This window comes from Meriones unguiculatus, chromosome 16 (genome assembly GCF_030254825.1).
Source record: "Meriones unguiculatus strain TT.TT164.6M chromosome 16, Bangor_MerUng_6.1, whole genome shotgun sequence".
NCBI classification, from domain to species: domain Eukaryota; kingdom Metazoa; phylum Chordata; class Mammalia; order Rodentia; family Muridae; genus Meriones; species Meriones unguiculatus.
This window is the reverse complement of record NC_083363.1, coordinates 32,068,168-32,094,690: the sequence shown is the minus strand read 5'-3', so window position 1 is coordinate 32,094,690 and position 26,523 is coordinate 32,068,168. Positions and strand designations below refer to the sequence as shown.

Sequence of the window (26,523 nt, the reverse complement as noted above, 5' to 3'; positions counted from 1 at the left end):
ACAGGAGCAGCAAGCACTCTTAACCGCTGAGCTGTTGCTGTAGCCTCCAAGATTTTCCTTTAAAGAGCTCAGAAGAGTGCAGAAAAATGTCTTCTGAAAACGAGCAAACACGGGAGCAGTTTTGACTGGCACTGGCCCAGCACCTTCACTCCTGAACCCAACATGCCCGAAACGCAGCAGGAGCCACGTGTGCTATGGAACTGGCTGAAGGAAACCCCGTTCGCTTTCTGATGGGGCGAGGAGCAGTCACTGTTCCCAGTGGTTTCTCACTCGCTGTTTGGGCTGCTGGAGACCCCAGGTCACTCCCAGAGCACTTGTTGAGGTTTAGAGTTAGCACAAGTACACATGCTCTCTTTTCTTCTCCTCATGCGAACTCGGGCTGTGGGGCCAAGTGGTACCCTGTTATTGTGGCTTAAAATGTTTTTGAGGAAACTCTTTGGAAAAAAGTGCTGCATACATAAGGAGAACTCCAAAACCAACAGTATTCTGGCAAACTGGACGTTAATCGCTTAAAAGTGTGGAGTCACTAAGGCCAGGCTGGCTGAGTGCTGGCAGGTGTGAGTTCTCTCAACTACAACCACCAGGACGACTAGAATTCTGTGAGAAAAGTTTAAACCAATGCAAGGCAACCTAGCAAATCAGTTCCTCTTTCGCCCCTGATTTTATACTGAGATGGAGAGAGCAAGGGTGTCATTAACTATCACAGTTACAAGTGATACCATTTATTGTGGTGTTTGTAGGCAGGCGTTCTGCCCTAGTTAGCATTAGGCGTCCACCTGACTCCGCCTGGAGTTACTAAGGAGAAACTCTCAATCCAGGGCTTTTCCAGGTCAGATTGACCCGTGCGCTTATTTAGGGGAGGGGAAACTGTCTTGAGTGCTGACTGATGTAGGAGGGCCCAGCCCACCGTGGGCGGCACCATGCCCTGTGCAGGTGCGCCTGAGCTGTATAAGAAAGCCAGCCAGGTATGGGTCGGGGAGTGGGCCAGCGAGCAGAGTTCCTTTATGGTTTCTGCTTCAAGTCCTGCTTGAGTCTCTTCCTTGAGTTCCCTCGGTGATGAACTGTAGCCTGGAAGTTGAAACAAACCCTCTCTTCCCTAAGTTGCTTTTGATCATGGTGCTTGTCACGGAAAGGAACAGTGAAAGTTCTTATGCTTCGCCAGTTTGCCGGTTTCGTGATACATGGCTTGTTCTCAGGGAGGCGTTTACCCCGATGCCCAGTACAACCCACAGCTTCCAGGGCAGTGGACGAGCGAGGCAGTTACACTAAGCTCCTTTATACGCCCCATCTCTTTAGCCACACAATAAAATATACACAGAAATAATTTGATCACAAATGTCCATGAGCTATGTGATTTCATTAAGTATCTCCTCACTCTTTTTATTACTCTTACTGATGTGAGTGCTCTGGTTCTCTCACTATTTCCGAGTGTTACTCTCTTCTGCCCTGCCACCCACTCACCAGCAGCTCTTCCCGCCTCACTAAACCCTTCAGATCCATGGCCATGTCTGCAGCTTCCCAAACTCCTGTTTTCTTGCTTGCAAAGGCACTTGGATCTCAGAGAAAATGGTTAACAGCTGTCCTAATGCAGTGGATTGGAAGGAAACAGAAGAGGTGAGAGTCACAAGAATGTCATTTAGCCTGGAGTAAAGGGTCCTCTGGGCTGGGTGAGTTGCTCATGGGCTCATAGCTCCCAGGACCTGCCTTGCCCTACCCCACCTGTGCCTTGCTCCCTCCCACTCACTCCTCATTTCATCATTAACTCTTAACTTCCTCCGTCTCTCCCTTTTCCTTATTTGTCACAGTTCCCACCTGAGGTGCAGCCATGTACTTACAGGGGCCTAATGCAAGCCTCTGCTTCAGAACAGGAACCCTTTGGGGGAGGGCTGCACTATGACCCTCGGCACATTATAGATCTGTCCTATTCGCATGTCAGTTGCTGTGACAAACTATCCCAAAACAAAGTGGCTCATGGGAGAGGAGGGCTTATTTTAGTTTGTCAATCAGTTTTTGGGGGAAGTCAAGGCAGAAACTTCAGATAGCTAGTCACCTAATGCCCGTAGTCAATAGAGGGAAATGCCTGCATGCATGCCTGCTTGCTTATACTCAAGCTCAGTTTCTCCTCTCTCATATAGTTCAAGACCCCTTGCCTAGGGAATGGTGCCACTCACAACGGGCTAGATCTTCCCAGATCAATGAAATTAATTAAGACAACTCCCCCAGTAGACATGTTCATGAGACAACCCAATACAGATAATCCTTCACTGAGCTTTCCTTCCCAGCTGATTCTGGGCTGTACCAAGCTCACGATTAACGCTGACCCTTATAAGACCTTTATCAATATCCATTAGATAACTAACTAATGAAAAAGCAAATGCCACATAGACATTATGAATGTTTACAGGGATTGTTAAGCAAAGAGGTATGAGAATTGGAATAATTTTAGTGATAGTCAGGACTTTGAGGTGATTGTGTGGAAGAAAGGAAGAAAATGGGTGTGGAGTGAATGTTTCTGAGTGATTACAATTCATAGAAAGTTTGACTCAGCTAAAGAATATAATTTTGTATGAACAGATGGACACAATGGGAATTGAAACCATGCTGCCATCTGAACACATAGACACATTTCTTTGAAATAAGGCAATTTGAATACAGCCCATTATGGGCATATATCATTGTTCTGGTAAATGTCCTATTAAGCAAAAAGCTTCATCAGTATAACTGGTGTGGAATATTTAAACAAGAAAGTGCTTAGGGCTGATGACTCCTCTCAAAAGCACTAAAGTGGCCAGCATCTCCAGGCCCTCACCTAAGGTGCTGCCTCCCTGGGGTTCTCATGGATAAACGTGATCATATCATCTCATTCAGGCGGTTCCTCTGGCATGGCCTTTTCAGCCCCGTGAATGTTCAGAATCGTCAAGACACTAATCTCAGGTTTTCTTAGGCATTAAAGAAAAGGGACTTTTATTGTCGTTTCCCTCAAATCTTTTAGGCTAAGCATTCAGGAATAAGAAAGTAACACAGGGAATCCTCCATCCAGACTTTTCATTTTATAGATGGAGATCTGGGGTAGAAGATTTATGAAGCTAAATTTTGGGTGAGTTTTCTTTCTTTCGAATTCACATTCAAAAATTAGGAACAGAGCAGCTAGTGGATGGTAGTCAGGATGGAGTAGGTATCTCAAGACAAGCCCAGGCTAAGAGAGCCACAAAGCAGAAGCAGTATGACCAGATGAAGTTAGCAGAAACTGAAAAAATACTGGTCACCTCTGAGCTACATTCTCAGAGAGTTGAACTAGAAAAATGGAAACAAAAAACCCAGACCATTTGCCACCTGTATTCATGTCCAGAAGTAAATTTACGGTACAGACAATAAGGCAACAGTGCTGGACCCAATGAAACCTCAGATCAAATCCTCCTTATTACTAGGTGACAAATTTTTGCAATCTGTGAAATGAAGAAGTTAACACTTCCAGAATAACGGTGTTGTGGGGTTTAAATGAAATCGTGTCTACAAAGCACTAGTAGATACGTGCTTGTGGGAGTGCTACTCCCGATGAACAGATGCAGCCCACTGATGTTGAATGGATCAACAAATAAACAAACGAAGGGCATGTATTCCATCAAGCTTTGAGAAGGAATGAAACTGTGATATATGCTACTATGTGGGCAACTGTGGGATTATTCCCTCCCAAGACAACTACCAAAGGGCTCACACGAAATGATGCCACCTGCAGCATCTGGACTGGGCAAAGTCAGAGAGACGGGAAGTACAAGTTAACAGAGGCTAAAGATTAAAAATACAAGGGGTGTTCTCATTCCGTGGATCCCGAGTTTCTGGTTGAAAAAGTCTAGGGATGGCTAATGGCCGTGGTTGCACATTATTTGAGAATGTACTTAATGCCACTGAGCTCTTCACTTTAAAAAAGGATGAAAAATCAGGACTTAAGAGATGGTTTTGCTCTTCAGAGCATCTACTGCTCTTGCAGAGGACCAGAGTTCAGTTCCAAACACCCATATTGAGCAGTTCACAACCACAGCTTCAGGGGATCTGGTGCCCTCTTCTGATCTCTGCTTGCACAGGTGCAGGCGCAGGCGCAAATGCACACACATGCAAAGAAACAGTTTTTAAACTATGAAAAAGGATAGATGTTGTTACGAATACTTCATCATAATTAAAAAGCAAGCAAAAACAGAGACTAGAATGTGTACCATAAAATACATGCAACACATGTGTCTACACCAGAGCTCACTACACCCAATTTACCTGCTCCAGGTAGTGCAGTGACAAGTTGATGTACTTGGCCTCTGTCAGGAGCAGGCCTCCGACTCCAGTCTTCGCAACACGCTCTGACCCAGCCAGGTCAACCAGATGGAGCTTAGCATGCCGGACAGTGGCAGATCCGGGCTCTTTGCTGGTCAAGTGAACAGTAAAAATGCAGTGTGATCGGGTTGAAGCTTGATTCATTGGAGTCTAAAAAAAAAAAAGAAATTGCAAAATGTGTAATAGGCTGACTAGTGAAAACCTTTAGAGAATATTAAAAGATTTTAAACTGGATTTGTAATCATGAGGTATTCCCCTGAAGCCAACACTTACGGGGGAAATCCTCAGTCTATTCTTTTCACTGTGCTCTTGCCTGCCGATGACTGGTAGCAAATGGGGATGGGTTGATTCAGAAAGTGACAAAGGTATCCTACTGGGATAAATATGGAATCTTTTGGGGATAGGGATCTGGCTAAATTGGTAAAGTACCTGCAATGTGAGTGCAGGAGCTAAGCTTGGATTCCCAGAACCCATGTGAAAAAGCCTGGCAAGGTGATGTGTCTGTGAGCAGAGACAGGTGGGTTTCTAGAAGCTCACTGGCCAGAGTCTAACACATCAGTGAGAGACCCCGTCAACCCCTGGCCTCCAAATGCACAGGCACAGTGTAACACACACACACACACACACACACAGAGAGAGAGAGAGAGAGAGAGAGAGAGAGAGAGAGAGAGAGAGAGAGAGAGACAGAAACACACACAACACAGAAAGAGAGAAACACATAAAAATGTGTGTGTTATGACACTTCATTATCTCAATTGCTAACCAACCCACAGCAAAGAGGCCCAATATCACAGCTACATTCAAGACAGCTAGAAATGAAGGGCACAGTCATAGGAAAAGAGGGAATGAGCATGCCATTCTTGAATGGAAACTAGGGAGATTTGTCTAGAAAATGCACGTGTATCTGCAACCAAATTGATAGGAATCAAAAATCCAGGTTGAAGAAATAGCTCAATGAAGACACAAGCATAAGGACCCGAGTCTGAATCCCAAAACCCACATAAATCCAGGTACAGTAGAGCATGTCTGTCGTCCCATTGTTCCTAAGGCTGGATGGGAGAAGAGCACCCTAGAAGGTCATGTGCTGGTGAGCCTGGGGTGTGCCCTGGCGCTAAAAGCATCCTGTAAGTGCCAAGGCTTGAGGTAGTCTCCTGACCTCCATACTTGTTCCCATACTCACAGATGAATGTACACACACACACACCCACATGAGTAAAAAAGTTTACTAGGATCAAAATGTGAAATCAGTTAAGTCCGAATAGCCCAACAAGAATTTATCAGGAAACATAATTACTCAGAATGGCAACAAAGACAATGATGTTATAAAGAATTATTATATAAGAATTGTTGCGGAGAAAGACACTGATGGTGACCTCTGGTTTTCACACATGCATACATAGGTGAACACACCTGCATATATGTGTGCATACGCACATACACACATGAATTCACCATAAATCCACATGCTTGTGCACGTGCACACACAAACACAATGAGGATGGCTTTCATATTGTGTCTACAAATAAAAACCAGAGGGCTGGAGAGATGGCTCAGAGGTTAAGAGCATTGTCTGCTCTTCCAGAGGTCCTGAGTTCAATTCCCAGCACCTACATGGTGGCCCACAACCATCTGCAATGGAGTCTGATTTCTTCTTCTGGTGTGCATGAAAACAGAGTGTTTATGTACATAAAATAAATAAAGAGGAAACACCAGAATGGACTAAATGTATATAAATATAACAACAACACAACTTTGACATCAAGATAAGAATGAGCATACTGTAATCCCTCTAAAGTAGTAATTGTCATTTTAAAATATCAACAACATCAACAAAAAAAAAAAAAACTCAGAAAAAATGAGAAAGGGAGATGACAAGATAGCTCAAAGAAATAAGAAAAATAGTTAATGAGCATTTGAAAAACTGCTCAAAGTTAAAATAATTACTGTAGATCTTAGAAATATAAAGAAAAATTATTCCAAGCCCGCCAGGCTACAAATTACCAAAATGAAGAAAACAAGTTCTGGTGGAGTCATAAGGATATAAAAATTTTCATATACTGCTGATGGGAATACAAATTAATAATAGTTTAAAAAGAAATTTAGCAATATGTCACAATACTGCAAATGCAAAATCCCCATGAGAGTGATTAAACACTATATCTATTTCCTACGGAGAAGTCATGAGAAGGTGTACCAGGAGATACATAAAGTAGAACAGCAGTTTCAATGTCTTTAGGATAACAAAAAATTGGTGCCAGATGTACAGCCTAAATAGACACCTGTGACAAAGGAGAAAAGAGACTAGGAAAAGATTGTCATAAATGATAATACATTTGTAAAATAGGTGGCTGAGAAAAAATAAAGTTAGAAAGAATGCTATAAATGCTGTGATGGACTTTATCTGAACATAATATTGGCACTCTTAACTATATATGCAACTGTAACTTTTGAACTTATGTCATTAAAATAAGAAATTATAGTCCAGAAGGCTACAGAGCATCAATGATAGCGGTGGTCTTCTGGAAGGATGGAAGAGAAAGGCCAACAAAGGGACTCATGCTTTAGCTGTGACAGGCTTGCGATAGTGTCGATGATCAACTTGACAGACTCTAGAATCACCTACGCTAGGCTGCAGGGAATCATGTGGGAAAAGCCACCTCAGCTGTGGGCGGGTCATTCTCTAGGCAGGGAATCCTGGACTGCATAAGACAGAGTCAAGCGTCAAGCGTCAAGCAGCAAGCATTCACCTCCACTCCTGCATTTCCTGATCGAGGTCGCAATGTGAATGGCTGCCTCAGGCTCCCGCTCCCATGATTCCCCCGCCATAATGGACTGAGCCTAGAACTGTGATCTCGGCAACCCCTTTCCTTTGTGAGCTGAGTACTTTATCACAGCAACAGGAAAAGCAACTAAGATAGAAAATTGGTCCTGAGAAGTGGGAGAATTGGTGTGTAAACCTGACTGGTTCTTGGGCCTTTAGGAGTGTTTTGAGGCAGGGATGTGGAAGAGCTGTAACTTTGGGGCTAGAAATGGCCCTGCATGCTGTAGGAAGAACTCAGAGGGTCATTACAATGGATAGGAGGGACAGGAGTTTAGAATACAAGAATGGTGAGAGAGACTGGTTCTCAAGGTTTTAGAAGAAACAAGGACTCTCTCAGGGACTGAATAATGCACTTTCTTTTATCTAAAAATCTTTAGGAGAAAATTCTGAATCAACAATGTGAAAACATCAAGAACTGGCCCTGTTATCCTCTATATTTTGGGGAAGTTATATTTTCTCTAAGAAAAGAATTAATAATGATCTAAAACTGCAAGCAATGAGTAAGCAGCATTGTGCTATCAATAAAAAAAAAAAAACAAACAGAATGTTCAAGACAAACAGTCATATGAATGAATTCAGGGCCATTCAGATCTGAAGCAAAGAATTTCAGTGTGGATACGTGTACACACAGATGGAGAAACATACGTTGATGTGTTTTAAATCAGAAATTCTTTCTGTCTATATAAATTCTTGATACACACCATGGTTGATTTACACCAACTAGCAAAATACACAGATGTCAAAATGCTGGCAATAGTTTGAAGCTTTCGATGCAGTGAGCAAGTTAAATAGGCTGAAAATGTGGCCCATCACTTGTTTTCACCATAACTAGACTCAAATCTAGCCAGCATGTGAGTTCTCTCTTCCTCTTTCTCTCTTTCTCCTGCTGAAGTGGGCGGGCAAATAACTGCATGTAAAAACCACAAACTCAAATATAGAACCTGACTTGAGGTGTTCTGGAAGCAGCTGGAAATTATTGGCAGAACTTAAATACAGGTTTCACTCTCCTGTTATGTCCATGTGACAATAAATTCTACCCACTGAACTGAAAGTCAATTAGCAGGTGGAGCGAGGGAATCCCACAAAGGAATCTCAGTAGCGGCCTCTGCCTTCCAAGCTGCTAATGCTGAAAGAGCAACAAAGCCTAGGCCTTTCACGGGGATTATGGAGCCTGCATTTGAACGCAGTAACATGCTGTAGGAACCCATGCCTTGAGTTCTGTCTCATAAATACTTTCTACATGATGTAGCTGTTGGTGTCCTCTTAGATAAAATGTCCTTAGACCTCCATGTGTGCTCTTTATGCGGTGCCGTGTCATTGGATGTACCCATGTCTGTTCCATGTTTGGTTAGGGAAGTCTCTGTGCCTCTGGGCATGCCCGTTCCCTTGTCCTTTTAAAGGTAAAAACTGTACTTGACTGTTTCTGAAATTGCCTGAGAACAGATGGCACCATTTAGGCAGATTCAATTCAAAACTGAGCACATGTTTTAAGCAAATGTGTTCTTGGCAATCGCTGGTGCCTTTGGAAAAATTCTCAGGATGATTAATCATCTGCACGAAGAGAGCTTTTGCACTTTGTTGTCGGTCTTTGTAGATAGCTGCCTTAGGTGGCACAGAGAATGAAGGAAAAGAAGACCTGGAAGTGGGTGTCGGGGCACTTGTAATCTAGTCAGACATGAGAACCCAGGTGTGTGAACCGAGAGCAAACTAGGTGAGGAAGAGGCATGTCTGGTAGAGGAGATGTGTTGCATGGGGTGCTGGCTCAGTGAGGGAAGTATTGGTCACGTGTTCTGGTTTCATTTCTGTCGCTATGACAAACACCTGGGACAAAAATGCAACAGAGTGAAAAAGAGGTTTCTTCGGCTTCCATACATTAGAGGAGTTACGACGTCAGGAGCCTGAAGCAGCTAGTCCCATCCAGTCGAGAACAGAAGGGCGTTAAGGCATGCACACTTGCTTGCTTGCTTGCTCACTCGCTCTCAGTTATCGATCACCTCTCCTATACTCCTCACACTGCCCTCACACAGATATGCCCACGGGGCAATCTGATCTAGATGAATCCTCACTAAGGCTCTCTTCCCAGGTAATTCTAGGTTGTTTCAAATTGACAATTAAAATTAACTGGTCCACCAAGTAAGCAAGAGGACGAGTTTTATCCCCAGCACCCACATGAGAATCAAGGCATAGTAAAAGCACACTAATGATTCAGGAGGTGAAGCTAGGAAAATCCCTGGGGCTTACTGGCCACCCAACCTAAGCTACTCCGTAAAGTCTAGGTCAATGAGAGACTGTGTCTCAAAACATCAAAATGGAAAAAGATGTATGGCTTGGCACTGCGGTTGATCTTTGTGTGTTGGGGTCAACATTGAACGTTGTCCCTTAATTGTTCTTTGTGGCAGTTTGAAAACAGTACCCAAAGGCTCATATATTTGAATACTTGTTGCCCTGTTGGTGAAGCTGTTTGGGAAGGATTAGGAGGTGTGGCCTTGTTCAAAGAGGTGTGTCACTGGGGCAAGCACCAAGTTTCAAAAGACTTAAACCATTCCCAGTCTTTCTCTCTCTCTCTCTCTCTCTCTCTCTCTCTCTCTCTCTCTCTCTCTCTCTCTCTCTCTCTCCTTTCCAGTGTCTTTCTTGCCCTCCTGCTTACAGACCATAATGTGAACTCTTGCCAGGCCTTTGCTCTGCCTTCACAGACCCTAGACCTCTGAAACTGTATGCCCATTTAAATGCTTTCTTTTATAAGTTGTCTTGGTTGTGGTGTTTTATCAGAGCAAGAAATAAGTAACTACCATTTTCTGAGCCAGGGTCCCTCACTGAACCTGGAGTTCACTAATTAGGCAAGACTTACTAGCCTGTCCCCCGCACTGGGACTGCAGTCATATGCCTCCAGACCTGCTTTTTGACACAAGCTCTAGAGGATCAACTCAGATATTGGTACTTGTGCAGTAAGCATGTTACTACGGAGCCATCTCCTCAGCCCATGCTTGCCAGTATTTTGAACATAATGTCTCCCCAAACAATCACATCTGTCTTCCTCTCTCTGTGTCTGGACACCCAAACCACTCTGCTCCTCTAGGGCTTAAACTCTTTTCTCCACACATAGTTTCACCACATAATTCACCAATTGTTACTCACCTTTTACCCTAGTCTTCCATCTACTCCTGCCTCACCGGCTATTCTCCACTGGGTAGAGTTTCTAGAATGCATGCTTGATTGTACCAACTCTACCCACATTCCGGAATTAAAGCAGCACGCTTCCTAAGCCTAAATATCTCCTTTTCCTTCAAAAGGGTCTTACATAACAACTCATCAAAACCTTTCAAATGCAACACTCTTAACCCTTTAACTGGTGGAGCCCCAGCAGACTCAGCAATGTCCCTGGGGGCCATCAGGAGTGCAGCATCTATGACACCCAGAGAGGTCGTATCCTCTAACCTTGGCAGAGGACACTAGGAATCACCTCCTGAAGTCAGGCCCATCTAGATCTAGTATTGCCAATGAATAGCTCATGACATATTTTCATGCTACATGTGCTATCCTCTTGCCTGTGCTTTGGAAACACACACATATACACAAACACACACAAATATATACATACATATAAATATACACATATACACAAATACACAAACATACACACACTAACACATACCGTTGGTGACTTTCTGACTTTTATAATAAGGTCATTTATTACATATTATAATTATAATCTATGACTATAACATTGTAATTGATAAGTTTATTTTTTTCAGTTTTGTATTTTCTACAAATAAAAACATATGTCCTAATCCAAACAGTTAATAAGTAGGAGCTCGAGGAGCAGGAGAGCTACCTTATTTGATAAAGACCTCTGCTCTCTCTGGCTAACAGGTGTGGGTATTTTTCAACTACTTTGGGTCAAATGTTGCCACATGTCTTCCATTCCTTTTTATAGCTTGTGTAAGTCAGACCTTCTGTTGCTGTGTCAGATACTTGAGAAAATAATTTAAAAGGAAGAATTATGATTTAGGTTGATGGCTTCAGAAGCTTCAGTCCAGGGGCAGCTGGACATATGACTTTGGGTCTGAGACAAGTGCAACAACATGGTAGAAAGGGGCACGTGGCAGAAGCTGCTCATTTCACACCTACCGAGAAACAAAAGGGGTAGGGGGCTTGAAGCTAGCCGCAAGGGCTTGCGCCCACCCGCTTTTGCTTGATCCAGGCCCCAGAGTGTTGGCTGCTGCTGCCCGCGTTCAGGGTGGTCTTCCTCACAGGCATGCCAGAGTACGCGTTCCTAATCTAGGTGGTTCTAAGTCTGATTGGGTTGTCAATGAAGACTCACCATCACAGTGAGCTAACTCTCCTGCATACAAACAGAAATGCCTTGTCACAACTCTCTACCTCAGTGCTTCAATGCTTATTCTTGGGGCTGGGCCATCCCAAACATCTGGCTGCCTTTAGGCTCTAGATCAGCGATTCTCAACTTTCCTAGTGATGTGGCCCTATAACAGTCCTCATGTTGTGGTGACCCCCAATCATAAAATTATTTTTGTTGCTACCTCACAACTGTGATTTTTGCTACTATTATGAATTGTAACATAAATATCTGATACACAGGAGATCTGATATGTAACCCCTGCAGGGTTGAGAACCATGGCTCCACAGTTTCAAGACCGCCATACACTCAGGTCTAAAGCCTTTCCTGAGATGCAAGACAATCCTTCTAGATAAACTCCTACAAGTCGTTTTAAACACCATGTCAGCTTGCACTAAAACGGAGTAAACATTCCTGTTGAAAATGAGAGAACTGGAAAAATACTCAGGAAGGATCAGAGCAAAAAAGCAAGAGCAGTACACAGGCAGGACAAATGTTAAATCCTGCAGCTTCGAGCCAGGCTCACCCGGGACGCCAGGTGGTAGAATATGAGCACCTCTATGGTCTCCTTGTTTGTAGACAGCATGGTCTTCCTCTTGCTTGGCATCCTCTGCAGTCTAGGTGGATGCCTCCAGCACCCTGCATTCTGCAATCTTGCATTCTATAGGCTCCCAAACCCAGGATCTGCTGCCAGGAGGAGCGGCAATCTGCTAAGTGAAAGGTGTCCTTTTGTGTTCACATAATATTACAACTTTTATAATATTAATCTAATTTTAGTCACTTCAAAAGTAATCATGGTTAACATAGCCATCAATGACTCAAATAACATTTTTGTGTCTCATTTAAAAACTTCTAGATCTTTTAAAATGTTTGCTTATTGTTTATAGAACATCTTTTTTTTTTCCATTTCTGTGTATCTAAACCTTTTATTGTTTGTTTAGATCTTAAATCACTCTGCTATTTTGCAGTGAAAAAGCTCAGCAAGGATTTCCCCTCCTAACTCTAGATGGTCTCTTTTAGACTAAATGTGTTGTTAGTGTTTGCCCGTAACTGCCCAAAGCAAAGTAACTAAGAACCACACAAGACAGAGTCCAGCGCTCCAGTTACTGTTGCAGTGCCTTCCAGAATGGGAAGGCACTTCTTCACTCATTCATTCCTCTGCTCCTTCGCTCTCAAATGAAGCCTGGACACACCATCACCCCCATGGTGCCCTCTACGCGTCTGCTATCCAGACTTTACAGGTAAAACCTTACCGCTAACGAAGTGTTACCTCTACAATTTCTGTCTAGTTCGCCCACGTGAACAGGACTGGATCAGGAAGCTCACAATGCTCATGATGCACTACTGTAAGTGCCTGAGACAGCAGGCGGAGTGGCCTAGCCCTTGAATCTATAAATACTTGTCACACCATTTGTTTCAGAACCTATCTGTATCAGTTAGTCTTCTGGTGCTGTGATAAAACACCATGACGGATACCATGAGCGGCACTGGGAGCTGGTGGAAGAAGCAGCTTATTTTGGCTTACGGATCCAGAGGGAGGAGAGCCCCTCATGGTGGGGATGCAGCAGGGAGCAGGCAGAGAGGCAGGAGCAGGAAGCAGAGAGTTCATATTTTGACCCACAAGCACAAAACACAGAGGAGGTGGGGGAGGAAGAGAGACAGAGAGAGGGAGATGGGTCTAGCTTATATACTCTCAAACTCTGTTCCTAGCGACTTCCTTCCTCCAGAAGGCCCCGCCTCCTAAACTTCCCCAAATGGCACTGCCAGCTGAGGACCAAGTGTCCAAATACCTGAGCTGATGGGGTGGAGGGTGTGCATTTTCTTTCAAGCCATCACCATATTGTAGAAAAATATTTCCAACTGGATATCACTCTATTGGAATTAATCAGCGTAAGCTTTTATATTTTCCATTCTGACTTTTCTCTTTATAGTATACCTGTCTTTCAGAAGAAGCAATGAGAATTATTTCCCCAGTTGTTCTCTTATCTAGCATAATCTCCAGGTAGCTTTTTGAAAGAGAGAAATAGACTAGGTGCAGCGATTTTATTTAAAAGTAAAATAAAAACTTGAGAGCACTTCGCAACATATGAGACAATTACGATTTCCGCTCTGATTGGAGCAGCCCGGAGCTCTACTCTACATTCTCCTGACAGGTCTGGAATCAGCTTGACAGAGATATGACTTTCACATCCTCAACAATCTATTGGGTGGCTTAACACTTTTAATGCCAGAATTGGTGGTGGGTCTGTGGAAATTTCCCCTGTGGGAGGTCAGAGGTCAGAAGACAGTGTCCCTCTGGGTTGTTTCTCCATATATGACAGGCCAAAATCAATGACAGTTATGTCAAAATCAGAGTTGGGAAACTAAAGGTAGGGAGGACAAACTGGGAGAAAATTTTATCAACACAGTACCTTCCATTAAAAACAAACCGTGTGTGTGTGTGTGTGTGTGTGTGTGTGTGTGTGTGTGTGCATTGTACACATGTGTATTCAAGTTTGCAATCACAGAGGTGCACCTGACTGGGGAGGCTCGAGTTAATCCTGGAAGCCTTCCTTGATCACACTCCACAGCATTTTGAGACAGGGCCTCTCACTGAATAGATGCCACTAATTTGGCTAGCCTCACTGGCCAGGAAGCCCCAGGGCACTTCTGCTTCTGCATCCCCTGAGCTGAGATTGTGGGTGCAACGAGGCCAGATTTTATGTGACTGAGGAGGATTTGAACTCAGATCCTGTGCTTGCACAAGTACTTTACCAACTGAGATAACTCTAGTTCTAGATGACAGTAGTTTTAAACGGCCTTCCGGCCAGTTACCAACCCTTCTTACCAACCTGAGTGGTCAGCATACTGTCTACTGGCAGAAAGTACATTATTTGCTCTCTGTCTAATGACATATATATAACCTCAAAAGTCCTCTCGTGTTTTTTATTTTCTTTTAAAAATATGACTGCAGAAGAATTACAACTAGATGCAGCTTGCAAAGACAGTGAGTAACTCATCTTGGTTTCCTGCTACAGTCATTTTTCATTGTTGAAATTCAGTTATTTTTATCCTCTTGCCTTTAAAATCCAATCTGCCTTTAAAATATCCAAATCTGACTACATACATATCTGAAATAATAATAGTAATAATGTCACTTTAAAGAACGAAAATCCCAATCTTCGATTTTACGGAAGAAGACTCAGGAGCCAGATGCTGGGTTGAAAATTTATGAGTTCAGAGAGGCAGAAAAAGCACCCAACTGACCTTCAGACTCAGCCAACATCCCAGAAGGAAAAAGGCCTTTCTACTCAGCTCACGCCCCTGAGGAAAAGGCCAAAAGCTCCTTCTGCTTCTCCATTCTGTCTTAATGTCCCTTCTTTCTGTTGACTCCCTGTCAACTTGTTTCTTGCTCCACCTCTTGACCTAGGGTTATCTTTATTTAATTCTTTGTACAGAGAGCTCTTGGATTAAGGGCATGTGCTAGGACTGAGACACACCATGTTTACAATAAACGAAGTTTTTAGATTAAAGGTGTGTGCTAGGGCTGTGCCACTACACACCCAGAAACAAGTGTTTACAGTTCATGGTCTCTGGCTCCACAACGGGAATAAATACCCTCCAACAATAACAACAATGTCAAACTAAAAGGCTTAATACACTTCTCAAACATTTAGAATGCTTGGTCCACACCTTTAAAGTGAACATTTTCATAGAATCTATCTGCCTTATGGTAAACTGAAAACAGCTCATATGTCCCTGTATATAAACAAGTAGGATGCAGGAGGAACTAACACTCCAGTTTTGGTGTATGTTCACACAATTTTATTCTTACGAAACTTGAATGTGGCAGCCAGCTCCCTGCATTGTTTTTGGGTCTGGACATTGCAACCAGAAAAGGACATGAACCCGAGAATGGCATCACTCAGTGGTGAAAGACGAAGGGAGGTCTCCGGAAGCGCAGAGGACCGAGTTCTGTTGCCCTGTTATCGAATAATCATCTCTCCCACTGAAGACATTCTAAATGTCCTCCTAGCCATGAGGACCTTTGCTGTTAGAATTGTCAATACTTCAAAAGCCCAGTCACAAACAAAATCAAATCAGTCACAAAGCCCCTTAAGAAGACTCTCAGCTCGAAGGCAGTGAGAGGAACAGACCCAAGAGGGTCTAATAGCAACTGACAATGAATAGTTCCTGTGCACTAACAGCTGACCTTGACCTCCTACCAGTTTTCCCCAATTCTTGGTGAATAATAAGCAACGTGTCAAGGCTACGCCCCATCCCTTGAAGAAATAGCTATAATGAGGCAAAAGCTAGACCTCTTCATCTCATGCACTTCTTCCCTCCTCCTGCCTCGCTAAGAGGCTGAGCTCTAAAGGCAGTAGTTGATCAGTGCCTGTGGAGCTGATGCCCAGCAGTGAAGACAAATGGAGAAATGTCCTGGTCTCTCTCCTTTTCACATCCACAAACCTCCTTCCAGTGTCTCCATCCAGTGCTGTTCACCTGCAGCACTAGTTTCCAGAAGTGGCCATGGCTACCCGTATCCTGTCAGACTCCCCAGAGGTCCCATCCTCTTTGCAGACAAACGGCCTTCCTCCAATGTCCTGTTTTGATCAGCAGCGTGGTTGGGTCCTGACTATCATACTCAGCTAAGTTTAATAAGCTTGCAGATAGCATGACAGGACTGAAGGGCAGAAAGAACGTTTTACGTTATGTTTTGAAGTTACAGACAAGACATGACCCTTGTTGTCATGCAAGATACTGCACAACGTTATCCACACCATCTATCTACAATTCGATGCTCCTGGGTAAGCATGCTCTCTGAACAAAAAATCTATATAACCCCAGATGTCCAAATATGCCCTTGTTTTTCAACTGTCTGCCTGAAGAAGCTGAGCTACGTTTGTCTTCGATGGCAACCATGAACCCAGCTCAATTACCTACCATAGCACCTTTCTCCTTTTGAGTTCGGCTTGCTTTCTGAACAGTGTTTCTTCCCTGCGACTACTGCCCAGACGAGTCCGTGTTGTAACACTGTAAATTGCTCTGAATCCTCTCAGGGGCACTGATGACATTACAGCACTCATAAGCATTGCTGCCTTACTGAAAGGCCATGCTACATTAGAATTTTACAAGGAGGTAATGAGTCATTGTTTCGTGAAGATGAAGCATGTTCTTTATATCTACAAACACACACCGAGTTGTGCTGCCGCAGCGAGTTAGTAAATGGCGGCGTGATTTCGGACCGTAAGTCAGACAGGCTTCCTCCGCACTCTGACAGACCAGTCTCGCTGGCTCAGTAGCAGCTGCGTGCTGCACACCTGGCTCTCAAGTACAGAGCTTGGTGGTGTTCAAGCACCCCTCTCCCTCTTTTCTTTTTTTTTCTGCTTTTTAATGGTGCGTTCATCTGTTTCACGTTATTTTCGTTCACTTTTCCCCTGAGTTCAAGTTTTCGTGGCTAGGTCTTGCAATTATTTTCTTTCGACTCCTCAATAAATTTAAGCTATTTTTTCAAGAAATAAATATTGAATGTAGGGGATGTGTTGGAGATGGCGAGCAAACTCCGAGCTCCTCCATGGAATCAGTTTTTCAACAAAGGCGCCAACTCCTACAACAGGAGCAAAGGTCTCAGCCTGTTTCCCTTCTGAGCGTTCATACATGAATAAGGAAACAGCCACACTAGGATTGTGTGTTGAATACATTAATCCACACTGGAGGTCCTAGCATAAACTTTGCCTACAGTCTGCAGTAAGGGGTCTGGAAGAGCTTGTACAAAGCCCCTTAAATCACTGCCTTTCTGGTTCCAGTCATGAAGGCCAGCTCTTTTGGCATGACCTAGACCACTGACCTTCAGATGCTCTGCATTTAAGGCTTCCCTTTGGCCCCATGTCGCATGGTGCAGTGTGGATATCTATATTACATGCCTCAACACTCCCTCCCTTCTCAGACCTCGTCACCCTGACCAGAGGATCGTTGGATCTGTGTTTGAGAATTGTGGCCCTTTCTTTAGGAGAAACTCTACCCTGCCTGAGGTTGAAAGATACATGTGCTGACGCTTAGCACCCTTGCTTACCATAATTCAAGTTTCATAGGATTTGGCAGGGTCTCTCACAGCTTGAGGTTTTAGCTATTTCCTTGGTGCACTGAAAAATGGCTTTTCCCCTTTCGCTTTTCCTTTTCTTGTTACTGTTGTTAGCAAGTTTCAGTAACAGGAAAAGAGGGTTAAAAATGGCCTCTTTCTGCTAGTTTTAATGAGAGATGAGAATTTTAAAGATGAGAGCAAACTCTGGAACTCAGGTTTTATATCTAGAAGATTGTGTTTTTGGAACAATGAGCGTGTTCATATCAATACACTCGAGAATGCCTGCACCATACAACTTGGCTTATTTTAATGGACACTGTCGATCTCAGTATAAAATTCGTGTGATATCACTAGGCTAGGCTATGTGAGAGCAGAATTCAAACTACACAATCAGTCAAATCACGCTATCATTATTCAGGGGCTGGAGAGACAGCTCAGCAATTACAAGCACTTACAGCTCTTACAGAAAACTAGCGTTTGCCTCTTAGTGTCCATATGGGGCAGCTCACAGCTGCTTGTAACTCCAGCTCCAGGGGATCTGACCCTTTCTGCCTGCTTCTATGAGCATCTGGACTCACATATACATAACTATACACACACACAACTTAAAAAACAATAGATATTTTAAGAATGCTATTCAATTTGCACTGTGTATTTCTAATACCAGTCATATACAAATTCTTAGAAGGACAAATGTCTGGCATACAATAAGTATTCAGAATCAAAGTTTCCTTTGATTCTTCTTGGTATGTGTGCATGACGGATTAGATACGAATAGAATTGATATCATGTCTTTTGCTAAAACTTCCAGCTGCCACTTAGGAATCAAAACTCAGGGAATGTTCTTCCGATTGTAAAAGGATCAGGGTCAGACTACCTCTCCCTGACTGGGCTCTAAAATCTCAAAGGAAGTTTCCTTCCTAGCTCCAAGCAGCTAGCCAGGCTTTCACAGAAGACCTCGCCAGGCTGTGTTACTGATCTGCTCATGGCTCAGTTGCAATTAAAACCCTCTAATTTGATTCTTGGGCCACACAGGGAGATCTGGGCTATGACACGGCGTTAATGTGCACAGCCACACAGTAAATCCACTGTGTTCTTCCTGTGCTACCTCGGTGCTGTTGGATGGCAGGTCCAAAGGCAGCCTCTCCCACAGCTCTGGCATAAACTCCCTCAACCTACTCCCATGCACTCTCCCAACTGTCTCTGCACTCCCCTGGGTCGCACAGCTCACGCTAGAGGTCCTGCACATGTACATAAATCTGGGTTTTTATTTAAAGCAAAGAGTTAGGTATAAAGACTTTGAATAGCTCTTGGGAAAATAATTTATACAGCCCATAAGCTTTGCTGGTAGGCTAGGTGTTTGGAAAGTAGCCTCTTCCAAAATGTCTGGAGCTCACAGATGTGAACCTTGTCGCAATCTATGTGGCACTGTGTGGGGTGTATGGTTCAATGGGTGAAGGAGCTTACCATCAAGCATAGGGAGCAGAGTTCAGTACTCAGCACCCACACAATGGAAGGAGAGAAATAATTTTGCTAGCTGGCCTCTGACTTCCACATACAATATACCACACCCACATACAAACACACAAAATAAAATGTTTTGTTTAAATAAAGAATTTTTGAAAACTCTAAAAAACATCAAAACATGCAAACTGTAATAGGCTTTTCTTCTTTTCCCACCAATTGGTAGAGCTTTCAAACTCAGGGGTAATCCTGAGCAGATGCAGCATGGGCCGGCTCACATAATTCTCATCGCACACAATTCTTCTGACCTTTTGAGCGGTCAGGTCCAAACTGCAGCCCACCTTAGTGAAGTTCATTTCAAATCCACTAAGCCTGAAACTGCAGCTTCTAAGTGCTGTGAGATGCTTTGGACCAATTTGACCATCCGCCATGTGTGAGTGGACAATGCTGGCGAAAAGGGGTGGGGCTGGTCCAGGAAAATGCCAATGGACTTAGCAAGGAATGAGGTGGCCTGACCAGCAAGTATGGCATGCCTTCTTCAATTACATTTGCCTAATTGATAGGAACGGCTTAACTATGAGACTCCAGATGTACCAAGTCACAGCAGCTATACTGACGATTCAGTTTTTACAACATTTACACTCTTTGGCCTGGCCAACTAGAAAAAAAAGAAAAGAAAACTACTCTCAGGACATAATCAAGAATCATTCAAAACACTAGTAGGATTGCAGCCGTTAGGACTTCTGACTGGAGAAGGCCTAGTTTTAACAACTTTTCTGTTAAGAGCCTGGCTGTGAAAGGAAAGCACACTCCACCTTGTGTCCTACATACTGGAACTTTGTTTTGTAAATGTTTTCTGTTTCCATGGCAACCTCTAGATCTGTCTGAATAAAAAGGAAACTGGGAACTTCTTTTTTCTTTCTTTTTCTTTTTTCTTTTTTTTGTTTAGAAAAATGATTAGTGTGTTCTTTTTATTATGGGAAGCTCGTTCTGTGATGACAAATTACATTTTGACAGTGAGCTAGTGATCTAAGACGTGTCGGGAGACTGAATAATAAGGAATTTTCAAGAACTGACAGACTTCATTTATAGTTTTATGTAAAAGTGGTCTCTTTCAACTGAATTCAAAAGATAAATGGAAGTGCTAAATACTTGGAATACTTTTCAGATAATTCGGAAGTACATCCATGCTTGGAATAGCTCAGTGATGGCGTTGTGATGACATGGCATGAAGAGACATATGCCTCTGAATCACAGGGATGTGGTCAGAGCCTGCCCGCCACTCACTAAGCTGTGTAAGCAAGACAAAAAACCCCAATCAACCTCAGTTTCCCCCAACACGGTAAGAGCTGGAAATAGTGTATGGGTAGGTGGCTGGTGGGTAAGGGAGCTGGCTGCCAACACTGGCAACCTGAGTTTGATTCCCAGGACCCACTCGGTGTCCTCTGGCCTTCACGTGTATGTTTTAGCACGTGCACACACATTTACAAATACACACACATAAATGAATAAATAAATAATGTAAAAAATTTAAGGATGTTTGTAAAGTGTCTACTATAATGCAAAATCTACTGAACAGCAAGACCATGACCACTGATTTTTATCAAAGGGAAAAAACAAAAGCAAACATGGAAAAATTATCACATCAAACAATATTAATGCAGGGACACACTAGGATTGGGTTGCTTCAGGTTTTAGGCCTTTATGAGGTAATTAGTAGATAAATTCCCCAGTGGACCATAGCAAAGACTTGGCATTTGTGAGAAAGAAAACATGGCAGGGACATTTCACCAAGGGCATTTCTTAAAACTTTTCAAAATTCTATATGGAGTCAACTAAAAAAATTGTCCATAGGTGTGTGAATTTACTTCTGGGTCTTTGATTCCATTCCATTGATGAATCTGTCTGTTTTTATGCCAATGCCACACTTTCTTTTTATTATTATTGCTCTATAGTACAGTTTGAAATCAGGGATGGTGATACCGCCAAAATTCCTTTATTGTACAGATGATCATATCTTTTTTAAACATTTCAGTTTATTTATATTATGGATTAATTGATGGATTTTCATATGTCGAACCATTTCTAGGATGAAGCCTACTTGAGCATGGTGGATGATATTTTTGATGTGTTCTTGGATTCGGTTTCTAGGTATTTTATTGAGTATTTTTACATCAGTGTTCACAAGGGAATGTGTGGCGGCCCAAAACTGACATCAAGTGCATTCTTCAATCATGCTCCCCTTCATTTGCTAAACCCCTGCTTGGTAAGTTCCCCCAATTCTAGCTACTGAAGCTAGACAGATTGCTCTGGGATCCCGTCTCCACCTCCTCAGAGCTGGGATTACAGCTTCATACCTGTCCAGCTTTTACATCAGGTCTTGGTATCAAATTCCATTCTTCACACTTGCATGTCAAGTGCTTTATCTACTGATTTAACTCCCCAGCCCCATAGTGAGCTACACTTAATGCATAGCTCAGATATAACAAATTGCCAAGCTTCTAAACTTTCACAGGCTCTAGTGAAGGAGGGTCAGAGCCTTTCCAAAACTGACTGAAGATAGAACAATGGCAAGAGCTAAGACAGGGCCTCTAGTCAGGAGCCAACCTTGAGCACAGTCAGCATGGGCCTGGTGCCACCTCCTCTGCAGCTCTCGCTCTGCTCTCAGCCACTCACCTCCTCTGTGGCTCTCACTCTTCTTCTCTCAGCCATTCACCTCCTCCGAAGCCACTCTCCACTGCTTCTCCTTTTCATAGAGGCCTGTGTACACACTGTATCTCCTGGCTTGCTGTTATTAAACCCATGTACAGAGATATGCAGAGTCATCCTAAGTCTTTCCTCATTTACCAGTACCAATTTTTAATCCGCCTTTAGTCCTTAGCCTTCAATTATCAAAAACAGTAAGAATGTCCAAGATGACCTCATGGGCAAAACATTAAAGCACTTAATACAAACATGAAACAGAAAACAGAAAAAAACACTCTGAAATGAAAACCTTCGTGAACTTTCATCCAGTTAAAAAAATCAAGTCAAAAGTCCTTAAGTATATCCAGCATATGTCACATAAATTCATTCTATATGAGGTTGTCAGTGTACTAACTAGTTAGAAAATAAGTGGTTGTGGAGATGGCTCAGCGGGGTGTGGTGGTTTGAATGAAAATGGCTCATATGTGTGAATGCTTAGTCACCAGCTGGCGGAACTGTTTGTGAAGGATTTGGAGGTGTAGTCTTGGAGGTAAGCCACTGGGCTCTGAGGTTTCAAAAGCCCATGTCATTCTGATTTAACTCTTTTTTTCTCTGCCCATGATTGTTGTCTCAAGATGCGAGTACTCAGCTAACTGCTCTGGCATCATGCCTACCTTCCCGCTGCCATGCTCCCAACCACTATGGTCATGGACTCTAACCCTCCGAAACTAGGAGACCCAAATGAAATGCTTTCTTTTAGAAGCTGCCTTGGTGCTTTGCCACTGTAATACCAGGGGAATGGGTAAAGTGCTTGTCTCACAAGTGTGAGAAGCAAAGTTCGGATCCCTGATACCCTAAAAGCTGTTGGGCAGTAATAGACAGCCCGCCAATAGTCCGAGCACTCAGAAGGTACAGCTAGGTATCTCTGAACCAAGATATCTATCCAAATGGGCTAAATCAGGGAGCCCTGGATTTGGGGTAAAAGATCGTGCCTCAACATATAAAGTGGAGAATGGTTAGCATATAGGCAGTCTGCATCTAGGTTGCTTGCTCAGCAATCTATGATGTCATCACATGCAGCTGCCATGGAGGTGCACAGATAAAGACAGCCTGGTAACCCAAGCATGCTCTCTCTGACTTTCTCTCTTCTCTTCTCTCTGCATTGGTTTCTCTCCCCCTTTCCAACTTTTCTCTCCTAAGGTGCCTCACACCATCTTTCTTTCTCTCTTCTTCTATGTTCTTCCATTGTCTCTGTCTCTCTCTCCCTCTCCCTCTCCCTGTACAATAAATTTCTTCTTATCAGCTCTGTTGGCTGTGTGTGGCATTTTAAAAAAATATTATTACAGAATGTCTTAAGGAAGACACCTAATATCAGCCTCTTGCCACCAACTGTATGTGTAGATAGGCAGGGTGACACAGATATAAGCACACATGCATGTGTATCACACACACACAAACACACACACACACTAGTAAAAAAAAATCAGTGAAACTAAGGACTCAAATAATAAGATGTGAAAAGCACGCTTTCAGGGTCTGAATTTAGGTTTATCACTTTCATGTCTAAGGAGTGCATTCCAGAGTATGGATACCCAGCAGAAAACAGTCATTCAACGAAGACAGCCTATCTTCCTACCTTCACTCGCTATCAGCAACAATATGAAATATGGAAGTCCAAGAGCATGATTATAGGAAAGTGTCAGGGCTGGGGAGATGGCTCGGTGACTGAAAGCACTGGCTGATTTATTTCCCAGCAACCACATGGTGGCTCACGACCATCTGTAACTCCAGGGGGTCTTTCCTGGGCATCAGCTAGGCACAAGGTGCATAGTCATATGTACAGACAAAAGAGCCATAAAATAATTCTCTATAACAATTAGAAAGAAAGTTATAATAACTCTGAGTGCCCATAAGACACCTGTTCTCACACCAACTGCACCACCACCACCACTGCCATCATTAATAGTACATCCACTCCTTCAAGTTCAGTGTGACTGGACAGAGCCTCATGACCCTCCAGCCCTGGTCAGTAACCAGTCAGGGTCTGCGTCAATCCTGGTTGCTACCTAGGGGTCTCGAGACGAAACAAAGGAACCAGTTCAATCTGTGTATAAGTGTGTCCTACAGACGGCCCTGGAACATACGACGCATAACCTCCTGTGTTCCATGGTATTTTCTGTGTGTCTTACAAAAATTAACTCACCAGTTAAATGAAAATACACAGGGACATAATCGCATGCCACTAGGGTGTGCCAATCTGAGGGTAGGAGGAATGAACTGTGCCTTATACTTTTCAATTTCAAAAATTATGCATCTTATAACTAAGATGCTATATAGGTTGTGGCTGATTAGATGTAAAACAATCTGTATTAAATTGAAAAACAGAAAAGTGAAACAACAGACGATGTGGCAAAGTAGAAAGCAGTGGGCTGGGAGCAATGAGGTCTAGGTGTCTGTCCTTGCCCTCTGAATTTGACCTTGAACTGACTGCTTTTCTTTTATGGAGGAGGAGAGATCCACCATGTGAAAGCGAAACAAGTATCTAAATGTTTCCTATCTTTATAGCAAAATATTTTCCAGTTTCCTATCTTTATAGCAAAATAAAGAATTGACACTTCAAGAGCAGGGGTGGGGGGAGGGGCTGAAAAAAAGCAACTAAGTGGCAGGAAGGGTTTGTTTTAGCTCACAAGAATAAGTTGGAGTCTATCCCTGTAGGAAAGCCATGGTGGATGGAGCTTGAGACAGCTGGTCACATCACACCCATGCTCAGGAAAGAACAAGGAAAAAACATACACATAGGCTCTTGCTTGCCAGCTCTCAGCCTAGAGAATGGTGTCACCCACAGTGAGCTGGGACTTCCCCTGCTGGCAGGACCATCAGCAAACCCAAAGTGGTTAGCATTAGCACTCATTAGCACTCTCTTCACAAGCGATTCTAGGCTGTGTCAAGTTGGCAATTAAAGCTAACCAGCACAGTAGGTGACTCAGGGGAAGATCTCCCCATTTCTCTAGTCCTAGCTCTCCTAGTCAGCAGCATGAGCTTTGGACAAGATCATCATGAAGGTCTTTGCGGCCAAGTTCTATCATGTCTCATAATCTTGGAAGAGTGGCTTGAGGAGAGGTGCCTGTTACCTCAGCAATCATCCTGTTGGTGTCCCCCAGGAAGAGCAGGTTCAAAGCTTCCTCCTCGTTTGTTGCCTGGTGAAGAGACAGGTTTTTCAGGTGGATGTTCTGATCAGGGTCCTCAAATATTGTCACTTTCCTGTGGGGGGAGAGGGAAAGCGAGAGCATGAGGTGCTGCTGAGAATTACAAGTGTTGCAACAGGCATGTTTAGAAACTGTCTAGTAGGATGTGCCGAACAAAACAGAGGAGACACCAGGCACCACTGGATTAACACCCAACACTGACCCCCACTGGATTATGCTGTCAAATGGCCCTGAGGATGGGGGAAAAAAAATCTCAACTACCCAACTGAGAGCAGCCTGTCACTGCAATCTGCGGGTCGTTAAATCTTAAAGCACATGTTCTATTGGGTAAAAAAGCAACCCGTTAGCTTTCTACCTCTGAGGAGGGAAATAAAGGAACACCATTTTTGTTGTTGTTATTATTCTAGTTCCGTTTCTTAAGTGGGCAATAGGCAGAGCTTGTCATTTGGTGTCTTAGCATGCTCGATGTGCATGACACCCCAAGGTTCAATCAGCATCCACATGATGAAAGCCAGGACACCACTGTCCCTCTCTGAGAGATGTTACTTTTGGTTTTTTTTTTTTTTCTCATCAAGGTGAGAAAAACATTGTCAAGAAGTTTGTGATGAAGACTGGCTTGTCCATCAAATCCATTTCTTGGTCTTATTTCCTTTATAACAAGCCTCTCCTTCCATGACGTCTCCCGCCAGAGCCCTAGCTGTGGTATCACATCTACCGTGACAACTACTTTAGGGGTGTCCCAGAGCCATCTATTTTCTCCCAACCCTGATTCCAGAGATGGTCACTTAAAATTCTCTCCTGGTCCTTTTACAGACATTCTGCAATGAACAAGATTTGGAAAACTTCCTCTAGTTCTGCTCCAAGACCTGCAGGTTGGAGTCTTAGAGCAACCAGAGAGAGCTCCTTTCCTTTTGTGTCACACACAAATTTTTACAAAGACCATCTCTGGGAGGGTTTCACTCTTTTCAAATTTTATAATTCATGGTGTTGAGCAAAGGCCAGTGCCATGATGAAGCAAATGGACACTCCATTTCCTCACCATTAAAGCTTATTTATTGGTGGCAGGGGCTGATAAAGATAGCCCCTGAGGGCTGAGCACTAAAGTCTTTTACTCTCAGCACTTGGACCAGTTTACATCTTTGCATCGGCTGCTGACCACTGCAAAAATAGCTTCTCTGACCAAAGCTGAGAGCAGTTCATGTCCATGGGTATCAAGATACATATCTGAAAGGCAATTTCTTTCACAGAATGGCCATTTAGCAAATTAACAACATCAGGTTCTACCCTAGAGACCAGGCCCTTCCCGGGAATACAGGCATGGATCTCCCTCCCAAGAAACAGGCCTCAAGTATAACCAGAAAGTGGTTAGCCAGCCATAACTGTCATACCACTATTGCACCAGTGAGTGCATCTCTTCTTAGCTGGTGGGCTGGCATCACATCATGCAGGGTTCAACCCTGACTAAGACCATTGAAACCTTTTCTACCACAATAGCCTGCACAGCATCTTTGGACATCATGAAGGCTAGTCAGCAGGAAGGAAGTTTCCTAGTCAGCTTGAGACTGGCTTCTCTAGGTTGTGCATGCAAAATGTGTGATGGCGTCAGCAA

At 43.4% G+C, this 26,523-nt stretch overlaps 1 protein-coding gene across 2 annotated transcripts in view; it reads right to left on the bottom strand.

The window, feature by feature from the left end:
- Kif6 (kinesin family member 6) overlaps positions 1-26,523 on the bottom strand; it is a 285,962-nt gene that overhangs the window by 186,281 nt on the left and 73,158 nt on the right. For both annotated transcript variants that reach the window (XM_060369640.1, XM_060369641.1), the window contains 2 exons: positions 24,840-24,969; positions 4,267-4,473 (listed from right to left, as the gene is read on the bottom strand). In XM_060369640.1, the coding sequence (XP_060225623.1) occupies positions 4,267-4,473; positions 24,840-24,969 (337 nt within the window). The remainder of the gene's footprint in view (positions 1-4,266; positions 4,474-24,839; positions 24,970-26,523) is intronic.